The 26371-nt window shown below is 35.7% G+C and overlaps 1 protein-coding gene across 2 annotated transcripts in view; it reads right to left on the bottom strand.

The window, feature by feature from the left end:
* The window catches only part of NBN (nibrin), a 58255-nt gene that overhangs the window by 27314 nt on the left and 4570 nt on the right, over positions 1 to 26371 (bottom strand). For both annotated transcript variants that reach the window (XM_054595486.1, XM_054595483.1), the window contains exons 5-11: positions 24150 to 24253; positions 12875 to 12992; positions 12111 to 12301; positions 9925 to 10022; positions 4630 to 4759; positions 3093 to 3368; positions 997 to 1432 (exon numbers count right to left, since the gene is read on the bottom strand). In XM_054595486.1, coding sequence (XP_054451461.1) covers positions 997 to 1432; positions 3093 to 3368; positions 4630 to 4759; positions 9925 to 10022; positions 12111 to 12301; positions 12875 to 12992; positions 24150 to 24253 — 1353 coding nt within the window. The remainder of the gene's footprint in view (positions 1 to 996; positions 1433 to 3092; positions 3369 to 4629; positions 4760 to 9924; positions 10023 to 12110; positions 12302 to 12874; positions 12993 to 24149; positions 24254 to 26371) is intronic.

Genomic DNA, 26371 nt, shown 5'->3' with positions numbered 1-26371 from the left:
CAATAAGGGAACTTATTCTAGGATGAAAACTAGGTGTACAGGGTCAGGGTCTCTGGGGCTGTAGTCTAGGAAGCCACATCTAGAAGCTCACCTGGTGATTCTGATACAGCTGCTCCACCCCAGAGAATCTGGGATTTACTCCTAAGAAATAATAAGGATTGTCTCCCTCATGTGAAGATAACAATATATAGGCTAAATAGGGCATATACATTTTTCTTTCAATAGCAGTTACTCACTTAATATAGTGCTTGATACACACCAGGTTCTCAACAAGCACTGTCCCTCACAATCACTTAATCCTTATCCGTTTATTAAGTCCTGTCCTTAACGAGCAGTGGTTTATAAGAGAGGATAACCACACATGGCCATGAATGGGAGCTGAACTAACAGACCTAAGCGGGAGACCAGAATATTAAATTTTTATTTCATAAGGTCTGTGCTCTCACCTAATGAGCTAATTTGTCTATAGATAGCAGGCAACTTACTGACGCATAAAGTAAGTAATATAGAGAGTTTCTTAGACTTAGGCAGACAAAACAATTATCAACATGCATGAAAATAAGATAGGACATTAAAGATCAAAAGTGAAAAAAAAATTCTAGTGATGTTATACATGTTTTACCCTAAAGATTTATTTAGTAGATACTTTGTTTCACTAACTTTTTTCATCTTTCTATCTTTATTTCCTCTATTAAGGCATCTCCTATACTTACATTCATGGCCAAATGTGTGATACAACAGTACAGCCTGGAAATCTATTAAACGATCACAAATAACAACTTTATTTGCTATCATTATATACTGTCAAAGAATCACTTTATTTTTAATATTTACCCTATCAACCCACAAATTCTTATACTTAATACTGGGTGTTAAAGATACTAATTTTATTTCAAGGAAACAACAGATACTCATACTGTTATTACAAATATCTAAAATACTTTTTAACCTTCTAAGTTTCTGTTTGCAATACTTTTCATTAAAAATGTTACTTACAGATATTTTGTCACTCTCTGGTATTGTTTCATCTTTAAAAGAACCATTTGCTTCTATATCCAATCTTGGCATTTTTCTAATTCTGACATCTTCTTGTTTTTGAATTTTCACTTCAAAATCTAACTCTGGTTTTGTGTTCTGGAATACTTCTTCCAATACTTCATTTGCTAGAGCTATATCATCAATTTTCCTTTTTTCTGATCTTAGTTTTTCTGTAGAAAGAGATTTATTGGAAGAATTTTTCACAATGGATTTTGAATTCACATCTGTAAGTAAGTTATCTGTTTCTTCCCCCACTGGCTCATTCTGAGAGAGGTGCTGCTCCTCATTTTTCCATATTGAAGGTGTAGCAGGTTCCACTTGTCCCAGAAGAGTACAAGACATTTCCATTTTTGCTGATTTAGATGACATTTCTTTATTTTCTTCATCCCTTTCCCTTAGATTTAAAAGAGAGAAAAAACAAAAACAGACAATGAACACAGCTAAGTAATTTAATAGTTTGACAACATCCACCCCTCCCACATTTAACTTACCATATTCTTATTAATTAAATCACTAATTAATTAATAGTATCACTGGAGATTAAAAAAAGACATCTGAAAACAGTACATAATTCATATACACTCTACTATTTTGGGAGGACTGACCAGCTGTATAGCTAAAACAATATGGAGATGTCTATCATTGCTGAAGTTGCACTAGCTGACAAATCAGTGTGGAGGAAAGAATAGAAAAACATAAAAATACAAAGGACTTATTGTCAGGAAACAGTAGCTTACTCTAAAATGTAGGGAATTTGTGGGCAAGAAAAAAACCTGATGGGTTAATGAGCTGGATTCAAGACAGTAAGTCAGAAGGGCTAATCCAGAACAATCTACAGACTACACGCAGCAAGTGATACGTGACTAAGCGCTTTCTAGACAACACTGTTATTGCTCATTCCATAATTAACAAACACTATTCATTTAAATTGTCCTAAGGCCCATGGAGGACACAAAAGCTCAAGTCTCTACTCTCCAGGAGTTTACTGGATTTACATTGAACTGCAAAAGCCAGATGACATTTTAATACTTCTAAGCTGATGTCAGGGTAATGAACAGACTGATCAAAAGTGTTTTTGTAATAAGTTGAGATGGTCAGAGAGTGAACCAGAGAGGTAGCAACACAAACAGATGGAAAGGGAGGAATTTATAAGAAACTCAAAATAAGAGTCAAACCACTGGTTTTGGGGGGCATAGAAGAAACAGTAAAAGATTTTGACAAAGTGCACTCCTAACAACAAAAAAAATTATGCATTCAGTCACAGGGGAGAAAAGGTTTCAGGATTACCATTTGGGGAAACAGCAGGAAATATCTGTGGAAAAGTAAAGCTTAAAGGATGAGTAAAGCCAAAGGTATTTTTCATCTGTAATAATGTCATGAAACCCTGCAGGTAGATCATACAGAGGATAAAAAGGTGTGGTAGGAGGAAAAAAGCCTTAAAAAAAGGGGCAAAGGGCCAGTCAGAGAGGGAAGGAGCTGGGAGAGACCACTGCCACACAACTCAAAGGGATGCAAGGAGAATGGTTTAGGAACTGCATGCCACCAAAAGGTCACTCACGTTGGCAGTGTGTCAGTGGTTATTTTCAAGAATGTCATGTCAGAATGAAATACTGATGGTTTAGAAATATTTCATACAGAAACAGGAGCAGTAATAATTATCTCCTTCTCTAAGAATTTTAACAGTGTTTGTAGAAAACAAAAGGCAGTGGCAGGAGGATGAAACTAAGCCAAGGGACACTTTTAAGAAATGAGATAAAGCTCTTGAATACAGAAGACAACCCAGAAGACATTAACAGTGCTAGAAATTGAGAAAACACTGATGGAGCAGGTCCTACCTCATGAAACTAAAAAAGGTCAAAAGAGGCAAGCTGAAAGATAAGTACAGCCAAGGAAACAACATGAGCAAAGGTAAAGAAGGAAAAAATTGAGAGTCCATCCAGCAACCATAGTGAGGGGGCAAGGTCAAAGGCCACAGTTTTCCTCAGGCTGAATACCATTCTACAATCACATAAACAAGAGTTTCTCCGAGACACGGAGGTGTTGTAAAGACGTACCTTTTCTTGGTAGATGGCTGGAAGTAGTTTCGGATGGAGTTGGCCTGTGGCTGTTGGGAAGCTCGATCTCTATCTCTGTTTACACCTGGGAGCTTCATTGGTGAGAGATGATAGTTTGGAATTGTCTTCCTAACTAGAGTATTTAGTACTACAGTACTATTATCAGAGCTTATTTTGGGGGATTCCTTTACAGTGGATGCTTCTTGTGAAGGCATTCTGAATTTCTGTTCTATTCTGGAGATTTTGATTTCTTTTGGTCTTTCACTCAAATCCATACTGTAGCAAAAGAAAAAAATGCAAAGTAATCAAGTTTACATTAATTCTTATCCAGAAACAAAGTCCTTTCAGTAGTACCAATGTAATGTAGTTTTAGAACATAATTACACTTAGACAGTAATTCAGCGAATGTGTTTTACTCCTCCAAGAAAGTATCTGTTGTGTCACTGACAGTCTCTGAGGATAAGTGACACCTTTCTTCTTCACCCCTGCAGCACATACTGTCAGGAACAGATTCTGCCGGGAAACAATGTCAAGCACACATGGAATATCAACTTCATGTCCTACTATAAATTAATGAGGTGGGAAACCTAGGTAATTTTTGCTTGGTTTAAGATTTATAAATTCCCATGCAAAAAAATTAATTAAAAATGGAAAAATCACAAAAAAGATTAATCTCCAGTATCATATAATAGGCTATTCAAGTCACTTTACATGAAATGCTATTGTTATATTCCAGCAAGACAGCAGTCTATACAACAGAACACAACTCTAGACTGACAAAAATATTTTTAGCATCTCACACACACACAGAGTTCTGCAACACATGGCTGAGTATGTACAGCCTTTGCTATTCTTATTTACAGAAAAATAAGTAAAGCTGTCATTCAAGGTACTTATAAAACAGTAGAAGTTTCTCTTTAAAAAGTTATATCTGGCCTCAAAATAAAACATGGTGCAGGAAAACTGAAATGTGGTCCTATATAGTGATATCCCAAGTATATTTCAATATGAACAGTTCATTATGGACTATTTAAAATAAAATACACTGTGTTAATTATTCAGATTAGCCAGGTGGGCACATATAAAGTATCTCCAAAATTGTAAGTAATGTTCAAATATGGGCAACATCATATAATACAAATTCATGTGAAACTTATTTCATCAGTCACAAATAAAGCATTTAATTCTTTATAGTTTTCTGTGTACATTTGCAAGTAACAACAACAAAAAAAGCTCTATCACAAGACAGGTTGGCAAACAACGGCTTGCCACATGTTCTGTACATTGAGTTTCCTGGAGCACAGCCACTCTCATTCATTCATATGTGGTTGTGCCTGCTCCCGTGGTCCAATGGCAGAGTTCGGCAGCTGTGACAGAGCCAAATATATTTACTTTTTGGTCTTTTACAGAAAGTGTGCTGATCTCTGTACTAAAATATTATTGTCCCTGGTACCCTTCTCTCCCCTGCTTCATTTCCCAAGACACTAACTTAAGCTGACAGAAATGTAATGATAGTTTGTTAACAGTGAAACTTTACCATGTATCTGCTTGCTCTGACTCTGTGCTGGCGACATATGTCATAGTGTTCACTGGGGCAGTTGACATGAGCTTCTCTTTGACTGACAAGCCTTGGGAAAGGCCTGGCCCTGGAATCATCGTCCTGGATCCTGTAAATTACGCAAATGAGAGAAAGAACACAACTGGTGGACACAAGAGGGACACTTGGTCACTCACTATTGTTAGACTATGTCATGCTGAAGGAATTAATCAGGTAAGACAGTATATGGTTGTCTCCATTCAGTGGCACCAACAAATACTTAACAAAATGGCCTATCAGCAGCCTGTTGATGTCTGTGATGAGCTTATCTAAATTAAATCATTTTATAGGAACATTGAATCCTTCACAGTAAAGTATTATCAACCTAAATAAAAATAATCAACTTAAATTTCAATTCAAATAATGCTTTAAGTCAATAGACAAAAAAATTACATTTCTTTCCCACAGAAAGTATATTTACCCTACCATCTACATAAATTAAAAATAACATTTTACTTTTCTTTTTTTTATTCCTCACCCAAGGATATGTTTGTTGATTTTAGAGAGAGAGGAAAGGAGGAAAAGAGAGAGAGGGAGGGAGGAAGGGAAAGGAAGGGGAGAGAGGGAGAGGGACAGAGAGAGAGAGATACACATATTGATGTGAGAGAAGAACAACGATCGTCTGCCCTCCATATGCACCCCAACTGGGGATCGAACCTATAATCTAGGTATGTACACTGACCAGGAACCAAACTCTCAGCCTCTCTGGTGTATAGGATGACACTCCAACCAAGTGAGCCACCAAGCCAGGGCAATGTAAGTTTTATTTTTAGAAGGAATATACACTATTTGAAAAAAATACATAAATAGTTTTAGACATAAATTTTTGGCTACTACAGGAAACCATGATTACTTCATAATTCTGTTTACTAGGATAGCAACTGAACTCAAGTGCCCCTTTCCTGGCACACTTTTGCTGAATGCCCTGCACTGAAGCAGGTGCCCTTCATTTCAACTCCTGTTCTACCCTGTACATCATCACTCTATTAACACACTCATCTTCAGCTGGGTGACCTGCATTATTTAATCCCTCTACGCTGTATTTTCCTTACCTATAAAATGGGGGACTTAACCTACTTTTCATCAAAAGTCGTTTTGAGGGCAAAATGAATCAACATACAGACAGCACTGAGAATAATGCTTGGAGCAGTAAGCACTATGCAAGTGTGAGTGTTATCCACTGCCTCACTGTACACTGCACTGTTCACCTGTTACTTTCCCTTTTGACTTGGAGCAGGAACAGAGTCTGCTCATTTCCCAGTCTCCAGTCCCTGAGCAATGTTTGGTAAATAGTAAATATAAATAAGTTAATGGAATTAAATTAATTGAAAAAAACTTTAATTGGCATTTACTAAGTATGTAAACTAAATTATCACTATTAGGTCCACATGACATAGGATGTGTTTAATAAATGTTTAGTACTGATTCCAAATTCAGATATTTAAAGACTTCTGACTCTCTCCTTACGTGACTACCTCAGAAGCTCACTGGCATTTCCTTAAACACACATACCCCTAAAATTCATTTTTTCTTGCATAGCCATTTGCAAAAAGTAATAATTATGGATGTTTACATTATCACTAAAAGAAACAGTTATAAATAGAATCTAATGACCCAGAATAACTAATGTTTATCAACAATAAGATTATTTACAATGTTCTCCTTGCTAAATATATCAGAAGGCAGGTATTTGTTCTGATATGCTTACCTCTTTATTCCAAGTGTTTAGAATAATTACAAGTATATAACAAATGTTCAGTAAATACTTGTTGAATAAGTAAATGAATGAATACAGAAGAAAAGGAGCAAAGAAAGTAGGGAGCAAGAAAGGGAAGGAAACATGTATATTCTGTACTTTCAAAAGTGTATTCTAAAATTTTAAGTTCGATGTCGATGACTTAGAACCCAGACATGCCTACCTACGAATATGTACAAGAAGAAATACTACTAATTATAACGTAAATTTTTACCAATTCCTTATGACCTTGTTTCTACATGAAAAGATACAACCAAAAAGGTACTAGTCTATAAACCCAAATGTTAAGATTAGCTTGGACATAAAGTATCTCAGGGACCTTAACTTTTCAAGGCCTTTATATCACATACCTTTTAATAAAAAGACAGGTTAGATGATCTCTAGGGTCCTTTTGGACACAAATACATTTCTAAATGTGGATGACAAAATTTTGTTGCTCCACACTGTCACAGGTAATCTTATGTACTAATAACCTAGTTCAATTAAGTAAATATTAATATCTCCTACAAACAAATAATGTTCTTGGTGCTTGTCAGAGACAGTTACCAAGAGCTTACAATCCATCCAGTAGCTGAAAGAGGCATGACACTGCCAGTTATACTTCAAAGTAGAAAGAAATTCTACCTGGAATGCAAAAAAAAGTTACTGGGATATAGAAAACAATAATTCATTCCGACCTGGAGGCAAATTAAGGGAGAGAAAATAACTCAGAAAAACTCCACTGAGTATCTGTGGAGTGAGTCAAATTTGGAACAACAGTGCTGGCATTCTAGGACCATGATGAGTAAGGTCAAGGAGGATGAGGACTATAAACAATATGGCACATGTATTCTGTAAGGATTTGTTTTTTTTAGAAAGGTAAGGATGAGGACAGACAAGCTTAGGCTAAACTCTTGAGTCTAGACAGAGAGTTAGGGATTTACTCTATAGATAATGAGGATTCAAAGTTTTAAAGGGAAGGTGACTACAGTAGCAAAGTGAAATGTCATCTGTTGAGATTAACATGGCAGCAGGACCTCTACTGGGGCCACTAAATAGCCCTCAACAGAGACAGACATGAAGGGTTCCTACAGGGCAGTGGCTGTGGGCAGGGATAGGAGCAGGCCTCTGGAGCAGCAGCTGCAGGGGAAGAACTTCAAGTCTTGTAAGAATGAGAAATAACTGAAGTCTGTAGTAGGAGTGACTCTGCCATTTACATAAAAGAAGGCTCCTCTGTAGTTAGTCTTTCCCTAGATATTCTAGCTCAGTGGTTCTTGGTACTTGTATGAGAAACACGAACATAAAATCAATCAAAACAAACAAACAAAAAGAAACAATATGCCTTGGCCATATCCCAGAATATCTTGAATAAGGGAGAACATGAGTTTGCATTAAAAAATGTTTCTGAAGCATTTATGTAGTTGAGAACTAGTTTTCTAAAAGACAGAGAACAGTCTCTGATACATGATTCTATTTAATTTTTTTTCTGTTATATTGTCAAAAGCCTGAAATTATTAATAGGTTTGTTGTTGTTGTTGTTGTTTTTTCTATGACAGAACAGAAATCACTGTCAATTAAAAAACATCTACACCTTATGCTATTTCTGAGGTAGTGCAGCTTCTCCAAGAATATGGCTCTCTCTGGTATCCACACTGAAGCACTACTTTCTAAAAGACTGAGAAGTTTTCTATAGCTTTGACTCTAAGGATAAATTCTGGGAATGGTAGTTATAAATTTGAAGGAAATGCTCCACAAATCAAAATTCCAGCAAAATAGGTTATTTGGATATGTTGGAAGCTTCAAAGCATTTAAAACTGTTTGCAGTTGAAGGTTAGCTGCATACAGACAAACTTAAAAGTTAGTGTGCTCAGTGGGAAAGGGAGAGATATCAGGAGAATAAACGTATTTATCCATAGTAAAATATTAGCCTGTCAAATTTTCATGAGACATCTATCCTTTCAGATCTGCTCCCCATCACCCAACACTTTGCTCAAAACTTCACGAAGCAAAATATCTGCCATCTGCACTGCAGTGTAATGAAATCATAATGGCTTTCACTTAAGAGTTACTTTGAATCAAATGATTTACTACGTGACCTCTGGCTAATTTCTTAACCTCTTTATATGTCAATTCCTTCATCCTTAAAGTGCAGATGATGTCATCTGTCTAAAAGAATCATTGTGAAGATCAAATTTTGATGATGTATGTAAATTGCTTGCTTCAGACTGCAAACTCAAAAGACAGCCATCATTATTACCAAACATTACTAGTAATGACCTATACACCCGATCAATTCCTGGTCATTAAGCTCTAATGACTCACTCCTTCCAAAATCTAGCCTAACAAATTCCTAACCTGTAAATGAGGTTGCAGAGTATGGCCACTCAGGAGGGGCACTGTCCAACTCCACAGGTGGCCATTCAGTGGGCCACAGTGTGAACAATACCTCTGGGTGCATGATGAGGTATTGCTGTCTCCTTTAGCTGAAGTCCAATAACTGCTTACAACTATAGAAAAATAAATATACACAGGAAGACAGAATGGATGCTCTCATAGCCAGGTAAAGAGGAAGAGAGAGTACCTGGGGAGAATAAACATACAAATATCTAGGGTACAAAAGCAAGCAGAAAACAATAAATAAATCATCATGATGGCAATATCAGCGTATTTTCAAAAGCAAAGGAATATATTTTAAATAACAAAGGGGCAAGTGCTGCTGCCCCTGAGCACTCCAGCTCTGTGACAGTCAACACTGGGATGACTACAGTATGCACCCCTCATCTCAGAAACAGCACCACCAGCAACAAGTGACTTGTGCCAAAGACTACAAGCTGTTTCCAAAATATACCCTGAATCTGTTCTGCCTCTTTACAGCTGCCACCACAGTCTAATGCCCCTGGTGCTCCCACCTGGACCTCCATGAAAGCTTTCCACTTGTGTCCCCGCTCCCATTCTGGACCCTGAAATCCATTCTCCACACAGACACCATTGTGACCAGGTCCTCCTCCTTGGCATTCTGCTCCCCAGATTCCTCCTGTGGCCTTTTCTCATATGCAGAACACCCGTGGCCCCAATGTAACATCTTAAGTGAGACCCTCCTGACCACCACCTGTAACAGCCCGCTCCAAGTCACTACCACCTCACCATGTTTTAGCTTTCTCTTTGTACTTGGCCCTAGAAGAACTTATCATCAGAAGTGTCTGCTTGCCCGTTAACTGTCTGGATCCTGACCTTCAGAATATAAAGTTTACAGTAACAGGTAAGTAAGTAGTTTACTTTATTCACCACTATATCTTCAGGCCTTAGAATAGTGCCCAGTATGCAGCAGCCAAAAATATTTATCAAATGAATAAATGACTGAATGGAAAAGGTGAGTTTTAAAAGATGTTGAAAATGGTCACCCCCTGGCAAGTATATAGTAATGTGCATACAGCCTATTTATCAATTTACATATAATAAATAAAGTTGCTAAAGAATCAAACAAATAATGCTTTCATTACCTGTACTGGACTGGTCCTGAGGATTACAGTAATTCTCTGTAGTCATGAAAATAACTGCCAATCCAATTTCTGCTTCAGGAATAGGTCTAAGACCCTGCCTATTAGAATAAAATGGTTTAAGTATGACAATATATTCCAACTAACAAATTTATTACTCAATGAGCAATGTTACACTGGGCAAGTCCACCATGTTTTACTAACTCAGTTATTTCATCTGTAAAGGTCTAGAGTAAAGGATACATATCTTTCAGTTCTAAAATTCTATAATTTTGAGAATAAAAAGGGAACAGTAATACTCAAATGAAGCAATAATGATTTTTATAAGTAAACCTATGAATACTACAATCCTAAGAGAAAACTTAAAAGAGAGAAAGCAGCAGCAGGGAGAAGAAGGAGGGAAAGAAGTACAACAAATTTTGTATAAGCTGAAACTTACACAAAATTTCAGAATTGTTGTGCAGATCAAATGCTTATTCTCCTGATATCTCTCCCTTTCCCACTGAGCACACTAACTTTTAAGTTTCAGCTTATACAAAAAGTGTTACGATTTCAAGTTTAGTAATGATTTTGCCATATTCACATGTGTTAAGGAATCTTATTAAAGGGATCTTATGGTGAATCTATCTTCTGATATTCTGTAACGTGAATAATGACTGAATTACTAAAACAAAAATAATTTAATATAATGCTATAAAGAAACTATACCTCAAATTTTAAGAACTACAAAACTCTTTTTAGTACTTATTATAAGGTATTTTAAGTGGCTACAGGTGTTTAAAAGGTCTTTTTCAGTGTTTTAACATTTGTTTTTTGACTGTATTTGACTGGGTTAACTTAAGAGTTCAACTGATGTATGATTTTAATAATATTATACTAAAAAAAGAAATCTCACAAATATTATAAACAAGGGACTAAATATATCTACTTATAATTAAGGTAATTTAAAATTGATATATTATTACCTTACTCATGTTTTTGAAACTATAAATACACTATGAAAATTAGTTATAAAGATTGGCTGTATAAAAAAATAGAAACATTTTAAATATATATTTAATAATAATGCTATACATTTTGTCATCTTAGATAGGGAAACAATGTAAACATACGTGGCTACTATCACCACTCTCTTTCAACACTGCTCTGGAGGTCCCAGTGGGCATACAACATAGACAGAGAGGGTAGCATCAGAGGCATGAATATTAAAAATAGAATAGAGCCCCTGCTGGTGTGGCTCAGTGGATTGAGAGCCAGCGTACAAACCAAGGGGTCGCTGGCTCAACTCCCAGTTGGGGCACATGCCTGGGTTGCAGGCTGGGTCCCCAGTTGGGGGCATGCAAGAGGCAACCACACATTGATGTTTCTCTCCCTCTCTTTCTCACCCCCTGCCCCTCTCTCTAAAAATAAATATAGAACTTAAAAAAAAAATAGAAATGTCATTATTTACAGATATGGTTCGTACAAAAAGATTATGGATCAACTACTAGAATTACAAGGGGAGTCCAGTAAGGTGGCAGGATCTAATTTTCAGATGAATTCCTATCCATCAACAGTAAACAATTAGAAAATATATTTGAAGAAATATCATAGATCTACCACAGATATATCTACCACAAAATATATAGTACCTAGGGATATCTAAAAACAGGTATTTAAGATCTCTATAGATAAATTAGAAAAATTGTTAATGCTCCCCAAATTCCTTTGTGGATTCCATGAAATTCCTAATCAAATTCCCAACAAGGTTTCTGAGAGAAGATGACTCTAAAATGCATATGGGAAATTAAAGAGCCAAGAATAGCCAGGCTGCTTCTGAAGAAGTGCAGAATGGAAAGCTTGTCCTACTGGACATGAGGATGTTAATGTGGTGTTGATCAGTGAAGGAGGATAAAGCCAAACCATTCCCATGCATTGTGGACCTTTGTTATACACAGAATCCATTCTGGGTAGATTAAAAACAAACTTCAAAACAAAATACCAAAATACTAGTAAAGAATATGGGTGAATATTCTGATCTATGAATAAAAAAAGATTCGTTAAACAAAGTATGAGTACCACACATAATAAAATCTTTGTATTATGTATTGTGTATATTTTTTCATTGTTATGTAGAGTGCAACAGAAGTAACCTATAAAACCGACTACTTGTATATATTATTTTTTACTAACAAATAATAATAAAGTACCTTTGGAGCATATCCATAATTGAATGAATCCATTTTTTCTGAGAGTTGGAAATTAAAGTCTGTGAATTTGTCATTCCTATATCAACAACACAAGTTCCAGGAGCTGAAAAGAAACTGTCTTCTTCATTTTCTTCTGTAATCAACTTGGCATCTCCTCCTCCAAAAACAACAGCTGAACTTAATTTTTTATGCTGAAAATGGAAAGAAAAGAAGTGATAAAATAGCCACAATTACTTTAAGTACATTCTAAAAATTGTAAGAATTTGATTTGAAAGTAAAATAAAAAACTGACGTAGAATTGGTTCTGCTTCTTGAGAGGACAATCTTTACCTCCATTCTGAGAAAAATCCCTGATTCACAGGCACCCCTGCAGCCCTGGAACATGACACTTCTTCAGGGCCAACTGGCAGGGTTTCCTACATGCAACAGAAACGCCTGGAATCTCCATCTCAGCACATGAAAGACAGTCAACACCTGTTTACTAATCCAACAAGTTAGAACTTAAACTGGTTCCTCCCCTGACCAACTTACACACTGATATAAACAATAGGAAAACTGACAGATGTTAAGGACTATTATAATCATATAAATTATATGATTATATAATATAAAGGGCAGGCACTGGTGCCTGGGCAGTGTTTTATTCCATGTCAAACCTCTACACAAAAATTTCAAAAGAAAATGCATTAACCACTATTGAAAACAGTAGTCATTTGTCCTAGTATGTAATATTTTCTTTAGGAAAATTTAGCTTATAACATTACCTGTTTGGCATTCAGAAACACAAATGTCTTCCCTTTGAAGATCTGCTTTCTTTCCTGCCGCCCTGACAGATCAATATTTTTACTTCCAATGGCCGGCTCATCAATAGGTGGGTAAAAACTGTGGAAAAAAAAAATTAAAGTATATTCTAATTACAAACTACTCTGCATGCATGCCACTAAATTTGTACATGGAGCATTTCTAGACACTAGAAAGGCTTAATTTTTATAACACCATTAAATTATTTTTAAAAAGTTTTTATCTGATACAAAATGACAAAAAGCATCTAAATGCTTTTTCTAGAAATATGTAACAGGTGCGACACAGAATAGCAGGAATGTTCTTTACTTCCTGAAAATATATAATCCAAGAGTAGACAATCATAACAAGATACAATTTTTATATATATATATGTGTGTGTATATATATATATAGTGTGTGTATACATATATATCTAAGAATACAACCATAACAAGATACAATTTATATATATATATATATATATATATATATATATAGTGTGTGTGTGTGTGTGTGTATATATCCAAGAGTAGACAATCATAACAAGATAGAATTTATATATATAGTGTGCGTGTGTGCATACATACACACACACACACACACACACACACACACACACACACAATTGTATATCTATGCCAACAGTGCAAGGTCCTGACCACCCTGTACCCATATATATACCCATATATATTGTATAAATAAATAAATAGAAATACATATATATATATATATGACTCAAGTTAAGTGAATTACAAAAGGTTAAGAAACATATCATCCACGAAGATCAAATTCTATCAGTCTCTTGTGTTTGCTTGGGAACCAATACATATTAATAATGTTCATACTCCAATTCTGTGATCTTCTACTATGAGTGTTTTGTCACTGATCTCTATAGAGAAGCTCAAGAAATTAAGACTTACAGTATTTTGTCAGTTTAAATAAAATTTCCAAAGTGAGATTTAAAAATATAATCTTTTAACTCTTTAACATAATGCTATAAAAACATCTTAATTGTCCATGCAAATGAGGGAAAGAAGAAATTAGGGAAGAAAAATCAAGAGATTTTTGGGCCTCTCATCAGTCCACTTTCAACTTTCTATATACTCATTTTTTTTGCTACAGCTATTCGTAAGTGACCAACCTTTCAGCTTCTCTCTGCCTTCCAGTAAAAATTACTAATGTCTATGGGTAATGGAAGGCTCAATATCGTTGAACAGTCTGTTCTTCCCAACTTGATGTATAAATTCAATGCAATCCCAATAAAACTACCAGCAAGTTATTTTGTGGACACTAACAGATTCTGATGTTCATATGGAGAGGCAAAAGACCCAGAATAGCCAACAATGCTGAAGAACAAAGTTAAAGTATTGACACTACCTGAATTCAAGACTCACTATAAAGCTATGGTAATCAAGACAGTGTGGTATTGATGAAATAACAGACAAACAGATCAATGGAAGGGAACAGAGAGGTCAGATGTAGACCCACATAAATATAACTGATCTTTGACAAAGAAGCAAAGGCAGTAACGTGAAGCTTAGACAGTCTTTTCAACAAATGGTGCTGGAACAACTGTATGTCCATGTGCAGAAAAATAAATCTAGACTCAGCCTTCATGCCTGTCACAAAAGTTAACTCAAAATGGATCACAGACCTAAATGTAAAACACAGAACTATAAAACTCCTATATCATGATGTAACAGAAAACCTGAAAGTCCTTAACTATGGAGATGACTATTTAGATACAACACCAAAGACACGACATATAAAACAATAATTAATAAGCTGGAATTCATTAAATTCAAAACTTCTGCTCTACAAAAGACAGTATCAAGAGACTAAGAAGATAAGCCACATGCTAAAAAATACTTGTGAAGGTACTGTTACCCAAAATATACAAAGAACTCTTAAACTTAACAGTGAAAAAAAAAAATCACCCAATTAAAAAATGAGCCAATCATATACTTTATACAAAGTGATCCCCCAGATATTTCAAGCACCCACCTGGCATGACAGTTATTTCAATATTATTGACTATATTCCCTATGCTACATTTTAACCTCCCCAAATGCAATAAAAATTTTACATTAAAAATTAAAAAAGAGGGCCAAAGACTTCAACAGACACCTCACCAAAGAAATATACGTATGTCAAATAAGCACATCTATCACACATCTGTCATAAGAGAAATGCAAACTTAACCATCAGTGAGACATCTCTCCACTCCTATTAGAATTGCTAAAATCCAGACACTGACAACACTAAGAGCTGACAAGGATGTGAAGCAACAGGAACACTCATTCACTGCTGGTGAGAATACAAAATGGTGCAGCCACACTAGAAGACAGTTTGGTGGTTTCTCACAAAACAGATTCTTACCATATGGACAGCTATTTACTTCGTTTGTCCTGTAGACATTATGCTCATGATTTCCAGAACTACGTATTACATTGCTTTTTGGTGATATCTAAAAGACCTGAATTATATTGACATCCAAACTTGTAAATATGAGGTCTATCTTCAAGAAAAAATTCCTCGTATGTGCTATATTTCTTTGCCTTGAATTTTAATTGATTATGTAAGGTCAGCTCCATAAGCTTCCTAAATTTTCATTTACTGAGACTGTTTCAGTCTAATGGTCTCTTAGATCTGAGATTTGACTACAAGCTACTAAGTTAACCTGTTCCTGGTTCATGGATGCTGGCAGAAGACACAGACTTCTGGGTCAGAGAAAACACAAGCAGAGAGCCTCAGCACATTTGCAGCAGGCCTCCTTCCCAAATAAATCCCAGGGGGATGGCCTCAAAGGGACACACAGCAGGTGTGTTACAATGAATATGGGAATGCACCAGTTTCATAACAGGTGATAAGCAGGCATGCTCTTTGTCCTGGGAGGGAGATATTACCTCATCCCTCTAGGTTTCTCACTGCAAACATCCTAGAGAAACGGCCTGGGTACGGGGTGGTCAGGATCTTGCACTGTTGGCATACCCAGCAAGTTTTGGATGAATGCAAGGACTCTCTCCAAAAACAAAGCTTGTTGTTTCAAAAAGAGTTAAGAAATTACTCCATAATATGAGACTTTGTAAAAAATTCAAATAAATTGTAACTCCCTCTCACTTCTAAGGGATCATTTCTTTACATTCCGACATATTTTTTTAAAAAGTTTACTGATTTTTGAGAGACAGAGAGGGAAGGAAGGAAAAAAAAAAGGTAAGGGGAGTGAGAGAGAGTGAGGCACATCTATTTGTTGTTCCACTTATTTATGTATTCATTGGTTGATTCTTTTATGTACCCTGACCCAGGATCGAACTTGCAACCTTGGCTTATCAAGAAAAATGCTCTAAGCAACTCTGGGGTCAATGGACACAGCCCTTTCCCCCACAACCTTGACTGAGGGCTGATCAGGGTGCCCCTGGCCAGAAGGGATGTGGATTGCTTTGAAAATGGACTGTAACTTCCTCCTTATCACCTTTAGGAGTGGCTTCCTGTCCTGTGACTGCTTCTTGACCTTTTCCTTACACTGAAGTTTTCTTTATACCTTTTCTTTACACGTGCCTCCTGTGTCTGGGGCCCCTTAAAACAAGTCTCAGACACAGGGGTGTGTGGTCCTGCTTCCCAGCCCACCACTGCTGAAGTTCCCCGTAACGTAAGTAGTAAAAGCAACGTCTATTCCACCAGTCCTCCTTATGGATTTTTTGGCTTATCTGAACCAACAGTTGAGATCCACGGACTCGACCTCCTGTGTTACAATTAGTGTAGTAGGCAGGATTTGGCAACCCCCCCAAATTCCCCAATAATGGCATCTATAGACAAAAACATATTGGGTGGAAAATTGGGGGAAATCCCGAAAATGAATAATGGCAGGGATAAACCCTGAGGTGGTACACCAGTACTGGGGGAATGCCCCGAACGCTCTCACAGGCCTTGCAGAGGACTTGTGCAAAAAAAAAAAAGGAAAAACCAGCTGAAGCAAAAGTAAGACAGTTAGAGGGTAAACTTAAGATAAAAAGAAAAATGAGGAAATAAGCCCTTCTTGAAACTTTGTCTTTGCTTTAAATATTGTTCTTGTTTCTCTTTTGGCCAAAGGTCTAATAAATGAGAAGTACACAGTAATTTGGAAATTAAAAGCTTCTAAAAAAAGCACAGGTAAATTTTTATTAAAGTTAAAACTTAAAAATATTAAAGACTGTCTCTAAACTAAAAAAGGCTTCTGAAACTAATAAATTCCAGCACCCCATTCCTTCTCATTCTAAAATCCAAAACCAAAGCCTGTCTTTGAAATGCAAAAACCTGGTCTCAATCTCTTAATATGGACCATCTCTTAACATGCAAATTTTTGAGACATAAATCTTATTAATAAAATGAGGGGAAACCTTTAATATATCTAATCAAATCAATTTATTTCAGCTATTCCTTTTTAAATTAGTGAATTTCGATTACAGTTATTGAATACCTAAACATTTTAAACTGCTAAAACACTGATTGCTAGACAAGTCTTGGGTTCACCAGCTTTTGGCCTTTGTTACAAAAAAGGCTGTTAAGTGAATTTGAAGCTGTTAATAAGTGTCTTATTAATAAACGTCTTTGTTAGAGGTGTTATCTCTTGAAAATAAGTGTATTTGCCAATTTCAAAAACCTATGTTTCTACAGGTTATGGAATGTGTTCATAAAAGTCAGTCTAGGGGACACTGGGTGCTTATTTCTGGTTATCATTGGAAATTAAGGTTTCCAAAAGTTAAAAAATTTAATTGAAAAAAGTTACATGGTTTTGGTACTAAAAAATGAAAATTATGGTAATATATTTAAAAAGATAAAATTAAAAGTAAATTGTTCTAATACCTGAATACATTAAAGAGGCAAATTAAAAGGAACTAGAAAAATTGCAGATCTATATAAGTTAAAAAATTATATAAAAAAAGAAACAAAAAGATAAATAAGAAAATCTTCTGCTTTACATACATAATCTTTATTTGTGTAATCTGTATGTAATATGTTTGTATGCATATCATATGGAGTACATTTTCTGCCTCCAAATAACATTACTAGAGTGTAATATATTATTGGCCTAAAGAAATTAAATACTTACATAAATTAAGGAGGATCGCATGGTCTGGACAAATTATTTGATGTAAAAATTAGTTTTAAGTTTAATTAGTATTTTTTGAAGTTACTACCATAAAAATGTGTTGTCATATAGAAAGTTATATTTTTTTGGTTAAGTGTAGTTGACAGCCTTCCCAAAGTTTAAATTTTAAAAGACTTTTTAACTGAAAAATAAGTTATTCCAATGGGCCCCTGGAATACCTCAAGGACTTATTTTTCCCCCTCCTATAAAAGTGAATTTTTTGAATTAATTAGGCCTATTTAATACGCTTAAAGTACATGGGAAGCTTTGTCAAATAAAATAAGGAAGTACGCTCTATCTGTATACACATATTATTATTAAAGTAAATGTTCTAAAATTATGTAAGTTCTAATATACTTTCATTTATACTTTTAGTTATCTTAAAATGTTGTTACAGGAAAGTAAATTCCTTTATTAGTTGCATTATGGTAAACTCTGTAACCATGTCATCTTAAGCTTTGTCAGTTATAAACAATCATTGTTTTTATTGTAACAGATTTGCAAAAATATATCTTATGTCTTGGAAAGGATTCATGGAGAGTACTCTGACTTGTTTTAAACTGCGTATTTCTAAGAATGAATTTTTGAATCATACCCTTGAACTAAGTGAAGATTGCTAAAGCTCTATGAAATGGCTGAATTTATAGAGATGTTTAAAAATAATCAAAACAAACAAAATTATGAAACATAACAAACTAAAAATAATTATAGCTTTTATAACCTCTTTATTAAAAAATACTAAGTTTTAATCATTTTCAAAACACAAGAAAACTGTTTCTTAAAACTAATTAATAAAATACAATTTCATAAGCAATATTAAGACATTTACATTTTCCTTCCTACCTAATCCCTCTGAAATTTGGAAATTCCTAATAAATATTATTCTTTCCATAACAATATACTTGTTTACAAAAATCCAACAGAAATTAAGAATATAAAGAATATAATTAATTCTTTATAACGGGATGCATTAAGCCAGTTTCCTATTATCATTTTATTATTCAAGACTTTGACTGAAATGTCATGCCTGATGGAGGCATACCTGGACACTGGTTGTTACCAAAAAGCCTTAAGGAATTGAAATTAACTTTGAAAGCAATAAAAAACCCACTAAAAAAGTGGCCTGCTACTGTGTTTTATCATGTGGTTCATGACAGTCATTGCATAAGAAATGAAGGTTACTTTCCTAAAAAATGGTAAAAAGGAAGCTTTTTTTAAAAACCTCAAGGACTTGAGGAATATAGGTGCTGCAGGCAAAGCCTAATGACAGGCGTGTGTGGCTTGGCTTCTGTGCCCTGGAAGGCTGACTGAAACTCAGTCTAAAAGATCCTTGTATATCCAGCAGTACAGTCTTAAAAAGCTCATACAATCAATTGCTATTCCTGTTATGTTTTGTAAATAATCCAGGCTAAATTAAACCTAAACACAGTAAATGAATTAATCTTAATTTGACTCTTTAATAAAAATAAGGCTAATTTTAAAAGAAAAATTATGTTTCAGCCCTGGCTAGTGTGGCTCAGTGGACTGAGCACCAGCCTGCGAACTGCGGGGTCACCAGTTCAGTTCCTGGTTGGGGCACATGCCTGGGTCGCGTGCCAGGTCCCCAGTGGGGGTGCACGAGAGGCAACCATGCATTGCTGTTTCTCCCCCTCTCTTTCTCTCTCCCTTCCTCTCTGTCTAAAAATAAATACATTTTTAAAAAATAATAGAAGAAAACAGTTTCAATAAAATCTCTTATGCACAATTATGGAAATTAACTTTAATACAATGTATTGTTTGTAAAAAATTTTTTATCACCTATAAACTAGACTGAGTACTAGTGTTTCATTTTTCCTTCATCCTTTAATTTGAAATTATTAAGAACTGCTAACACAGTATCCACCTTACAGAATATACCTAAAGCACCTAATATCATCAGAAATGATTAAACTACAAATAAAAAAAACACATCAAATTGTCACTGCTTAATTGTATTCCAGCAAAAGCCTCACATTTGGAAGTCTTCTCATCTGACACTCTTACAGACTCACAAACTGGTTTATGATTTGCTGTGTTCATAAACCTTTATATTCTATTTTCATAAAATGTACACCATGACCTTGTTTACCTGCCTTCTCTGTCAAACTCTTGGGGATTGCCTGGTTGGATTCTGCAAAAGCAACACCTTCCTCCAACAAGCAGGAATGCTAACTGCTAAAAAACAACTGCTCCGACTGTTGGGTCTGCACAAAGTTCCCAAACATGGCCTCTGCTGGCCTGCCATGAAGAATCTGCCCTGTGAACCAGACATGCTGTCCTCACTGCAAGGTGAAGGCTTCTTTCTTTTTCACTTTTTTAAAAGATTTTATTTATTTATTTTTAGAGAGAGGGGAAAAGAGGGAGAAAGAAACGGAGAAAAACAACAATGTGTGGTTGTCTCTGTGTGCCCCCTACAGGGGACCTGGCCTGCTACCCAGGCATGTGCCCTGACTAGGAATCAAACCAGTGACCCTTTGGTCCTCAGGCCGGCACTCAATCCACTGAGCCACACCAGCCAGGGCAAAGCTGGAAGGCTTCTGACCGTCTCTTCATGCATTCAAAGAAATGCATGAGGTGTTTTGCATTGTTAAAAGGGAAGAATAACAGCACCAAGCCATAGGTCATGTACACAGTTTGGGACGGTGTTGGGTGACTATCAAAATTACAAAATACAATAGCCCATACCTGTATATATTAAATACAGAAACAGAACTACATATGAAAATGTACAACTCATAAGCTGAATGCCAGCAACCCTATTCAAGAATCTTACAGCACTGACTACTATAGACTATTGGTGGCGTTCCCTGAATCTCTCTGGTTTCTGCATTGCATTTTTAATCTTAGCATGCAGCTTTTACTATATCTGTAATACAGGAGTACAATGTGCCAACATGCTCAACACACGGGTTCCCCTAAATTAACACAAAAAATATTAGGTGGAAAAGCAATAATGGGGTGGAGTGGGGAGTCTATGGACATGGCCCTTACTCCTCCCACGACTAAGAGGCCCTCAGCCAGAAGGGATGTGTCTTGTCTTGAAAATGGATCGTAACTTCCACCTTACTGCCTTTTGGGAGTGGCTTCCTGTCCTGTGACTGCTTCTTGACCTTTTCTTTACACTAAGGTAATGTAGTTTAGAGTCATGCATAGGACACGTACCTCTCCTCTCTCTGGGAACCCTTAAAACAAGTCTCAGACACAGAGGAGTGCAGTCCTGCTTGCTGATCCACTATATTGTAGGGAATGTTGAAGTTCCCTATAATATAAATAATAAAGGTAATGTCTGTTCTACCCAATCCTCCTTGGGGATTTTTCGACTTATCTTAACGAATAGTCGAAATCCCTGGATTCAACTTCCTGTGTTACACCAACTGAGTGAACTTCCTTTATCAGAGTTTAGAGTATTAAAATTAAACACTCGTTCTAAGGGGAGCCTTCTAAAACTGACTTCACCTACATTGGTATTTTGATGACAGGAAAATGAGATATCACACACCAGGCTGGTGCAGAAAGCTCAAACTTTGTCTTCTCCATCTCTTGATAATAGTACAGAAATACAGACACAACTCATAACTGCACCAAAAAGGACAATACTTTTTGTGAGGTAAAAATATTGTAGTATGCCTTCTTAATTCAAATCCAGGACTAGTAATGATGCTTTTACAGAACTAAAAGAGGAGGTACTTATGTAATAAAAAATTTGCAACAATTTATTTAATATCCTTTTTGTAACCCATCCCACTACTCAAATGTAACTCTTTTTTAATAGCTGAGTATCAGCAAACAAGTCTTCAATAAGCATATCAAATGGATCCCACCAGTAGGAATCAATTAAGGGAAAAGTTATGTATTTTAAAAGAATATTAAAAATTTGACTATCAATTAATTGCCACCATCAAACATGGTGTCTTTCCTGGTTAATAATGAATTAGGGGTTACTGAACAATTTCATGACAGAAATGTTTTAGTGTAGTCTTTTAAGTTAATAGTCATAAATTGAAGCCAGAAAAAAAATTATGCTGCAACCTAAAGTCAAAAACACCTGAGAATCTGAACAGTAAGTAGGAATCAATGAATAATTCTGAAATCTCTTAGACAATTAAACCCTCATATTTTCAGCAGTAGAAACCTATCAGACCGAACCCTCCACTCCTGAGTAATCTAGAATTAACAATGGTTTATTATTTGTAACAAGGGTGGCTATTTGTAAGATTTATCAGCTCCTCTAAGGATGTTCATAAATAAGTTTTGGGGGACAATGTGATTTTACTGAAATACCATGCAAGTTGGGAGTATGTAAGTGAAGTTTCAAGTTCTCACAGGGTCTAGGACTCAAAAAAGGTTAAGAATCATCTATTGTAAAATCTGAGGATCTCTTTCCAGAGTCCAAAAACATTATATTATGTGTTAATCAAATACTAAAATACAAGAAATCTCCCAAATGAAAATTTAAAACAAGAAGAAAAATCTGATTTTCAGTTACTTTTAAAAGCAAATACATATTATCAGACACACATCGCCCCTTAAAAACCCTACACGGGGCAAAATAGCTTATACTAGATAGTAATACTTTAAAATTAGTAATGAAATTCTTAACTTGAATAATGTTTTAGGTATTTTTTATCTCTTCAAATATTTGAAGCTGCCCTATAGAGATAAGCTTATAAATATCTCTACCCATTTATTAGTCAATTTATTATTCCATATAGACCCTTACCTACTAACATATTTTATGAAGCATGCTCCTCTGAAAAAATGACTAAAACACCCACCATTTTAAGCTACCAGCATTTTAACCATGCAATCTGAGGAAAAAAATCCAAATATCTTCCTCCAACCATAGTTTCTATTACTTCAAACATTACTAATACTACGCATATCCTATATCTTGGTGGTTCAGAAATTTAGCAAAGCATCCAAATGCTGGGTTGGCCAAAAAGTTTGTATGGTTTTTCCATAAAACAAAAGACATATTTTTCATTTTCACCAATAACTGTATTGATTTGGATACTCTATGTCAGCTATCTCCCACATGGTATAATGATGATTATTTTCAATTAATGTCTCGATTTGATCACTATTAACTTCAGCTGGTCTACCCGACCATGGGGCACCATCCAGCGAGAAATAGCCAGCATGAAACTTCATGAACCACTTCTGACATGTTTGATCAGTCACAGTACCTTGTGTATACTGCACGAATCTTTATTTTTTGCATTTCAGTTGTGTTTTTACCTTCCCTGAAATAAGAAAGCATAATATGCCAAAAATGTTGCATATTTTCCTCCATCTTCAATATTAAAATGGCTACACAAAATTCACCAATTTTGGTAAGTTTTTTAAATGCAAACTGATATGACAGCTGTCACAATACAATCTAACAAAACTTCTGAATGAAGTTAAAGACAACTAAGTGCTACTACAGCCATTTTTCATCTTATGAAAAAAACAAAGTTTTTGGCCAACTAAAGGAAGGAAGGGAGAGAGAGAGAAAGAAAAAGGGAAAGAAAGGAAAAGGAAGGCAGGCAGGCAGGCAATTTAGGAATCTTCCCAGATATCGTAATTAGCAACATTTCTTTTAACAAGCACCTATTATGATGCCAGGCAATATGCTCAGACTTTGTATTTATTATTACTTACAATATCTAACACTTATACTAACAACACTAAATACTTAAATACTTAGCAGGACAGGTGTTAGTCTCAGGAGAAACAAGCTCCATCCCTAGGTCCCTGTGCTGTTACTATTCCCTCTGGGACCATGTGTCTGTGGAACAGACTGCTGCTGCACCACACAGACCAGGCAGTATCTGTGTGCAGGACACCTGGCCCTGGCACATGTACTCTGCTGATGGTCCTCTGTGCCATCACTGCCCTTCAGTGTTTCTTTCAATACTGGCACGTATCTAACATTGTTTCACCAAGAAACAACCAACAAAGAACGTTAGGGACATTTTCTTTGTATTTTAACAAAAATCTCCACTAATAAAACTGAACTATAACATTACATTTGGAAACAGTCATTAATGAGGAAATTAACCTAAATAAAATTAATGCCATCATACTTCATTTGTCATCTTTTATTATATTTAAGGTACACAATATACCTTTCAATTTGTGGAAGCTGTTTCTTGGCCTGAACTGCTTTAAGAAATTCAGTAAAATATTCTGGCTTTACAATCGGACATCCACAGATGAGTGCACATATTGTCTAAAAAGAAGAAAACATATGTGAATACATATACTTATGCTAGCCCATTTTAAAGAAAAGTTTTAAGTTATAGACTTTGAATGACCTATTTATTCTATTCTTCCCCTCTCATCTCTCTATAAAGATGCCACAATCTGTCAGTCAGTTCAGTCACTGCTTAATTTAGTATACAAATCTCTATACAATTACTAAATTATAAAACCTACCAATTACAATATTAATTTAAAACTTATTTGGGGAGGTTGAACAAAACAAAACATAAATCAATATTTCAATGTATTCCAATTTTAAAAACATTGAAATGCAAAAAAGAGTAAGTTTGGATTGAGGCAATGTAACACCTGCCCTAGAGAAGACAGTATTAAGAGATAAACATGAGAGACAACCTTTCAGCCTAAATGCCTTTCCAACAGATTGTGACTATGGAATAAAATCTTTTCAAGAAAGTCAACAGAGGAGTAACTGTTTGGGGTTGAGTAAAAGCTCAAAATAAGAATATTCAGATAGGATGGGGACTTCAAGTAGCAAGTGAATTAAGCTATCAGCCTCAAATAAGACATATCCACAAAATCTGAGGAAGATTAGAAATCACCACCACTGGCAATGAAACTAAAAAGGACTCAGCATAAATCTAGGAATTAATCCAGTTAAAGAATTTACACTTCTAATAACATGGGGTTTTACCTAAATATAAGCAAGCAATTTGGAGTGTCTCTCAAGAACAGAATCTGAAAGACACTGATGAATGAAATAACGGAATCCTTGTATGAAGCAAAAGTTGGACTGAGTAAACTCCAGAACATGTAATCCTGGGCAAAGGATTTAATTGCTCAGTGCCTCAATATCCTTTGCAGAAAATAAAAATTGGAACTGAATGTCTTTTTACATTCTATTTTTCCCAACATTCAATGATTTTAAAAACAAAAGCTAACCTGTATTTTTTGAAAATTTACCAAAAAAGTAATGACAAGGTTTTCTTTTTTGGTATGATTGATCAGAAATATTGAAAGTAACAGCTCTGCAAGCTTTTGTTGGTTTATATCCAGGTCTCTAATGGGGAGAGCCATATGGTGGCTGTTAGCTTCCAGTCACTAAAATAGTGGGTGCTCTGGTGAATGGGTGCTTATTTCCAGGTCTGTCAGGGACTCAGCTTGTATTATATACCTAAGAAGCAAGGGCACAATTACCTCTTCTCCTTCTCAGGTACCTTGATATCTTAGAGTCCACACATAAAATTCAGATCACTATAAGGCTGCAGTCCCGCTGTAAACTTGTAAGTAAACATTTTATTTTGTTATCTGTACATGTACCTGCATAAATTAGTACTCTGCTGAACTTATAAATCAGTTTCATAAACTTGCAAAGATTAAACAACCCTTGGTCAGAGAAAACCCCACCAAGATACAAGGGTTGTTTTTCCGCCCCTTTTTTTAATTGTTGTTCGAGTACAGTTATCTCCATTTTCCCACCACCACTTTCCCCAATCCCCCCCACCCCCGACTTTGTCCATGGGTCCTTTATACATGTTCCTTGAATAACCCTTCCCCTTTACTCCCCTCCTCCCTCTCTTCTGGTTACTGTCAGTGTGTGTTCTTTATTTCAGTATCTCTGGCTATACTTTGCTTGCTTGTTTAGTTGATTAAGTTCCACTTATAGGTGAAATCATGTTATTTGTCTTCTGCTCCCTGGCTGATTTCACTTATCATATTGATCATATTGCTCTCCAGTTCCACCCATGTTGTCACGAAAGGTAGTACCTTTGTCCTTCTTTCTGCTGCATTGTATTCCATTGTGTAAATGTACCATGGTTTTTTGATCCACTAGTTACTAATGGGCACTTAGGTTGCTTCTAGCACTTGGCTATTGTAAGTTGTGCTGCTATGAACATTGGGGAGCACAGGTTCTTTTGAATTGGCGTTTCGGGATTCTTAGGGTATAATCCCAGCAGTGGAGTTGCCAGGTCAAAAGGCACTTCCATTTTTAGTTTTTTGAGGGAATTCCAAACTGTTTACCACAGTGGCTGTACCAGTCTGCATTCCTACTAACAGTGTACTAGGATTCCCTTTTCTCCACAACCTTGTCAGCACTTATTGTTTGCTGACTTGCTTACGATGGTCA

Source organism: Pteronotus mesoamericanus, unplaced genomic scaffold (assembly GCF_021234165.1).
Source record: "Pteronotus mesoamericanus isolate MK-2021 breed Mesoamerican mustached bat unplaced genomic scaffold, CSHL_Meso_final scaffold_54, whole genome shotgun sequence".
In the NCBI taxonomy this organism is placed as follows: domain Eukaryota; kingdom Metazoa; phylum Chordata; class Mammalia; order Chiroptera; family Mormoopidae; genus Pteronotus; species Pteronotus mesoamericanus.
This window is presented reverse-complemented; position numbering and strand designations above follow the sequence as displayed.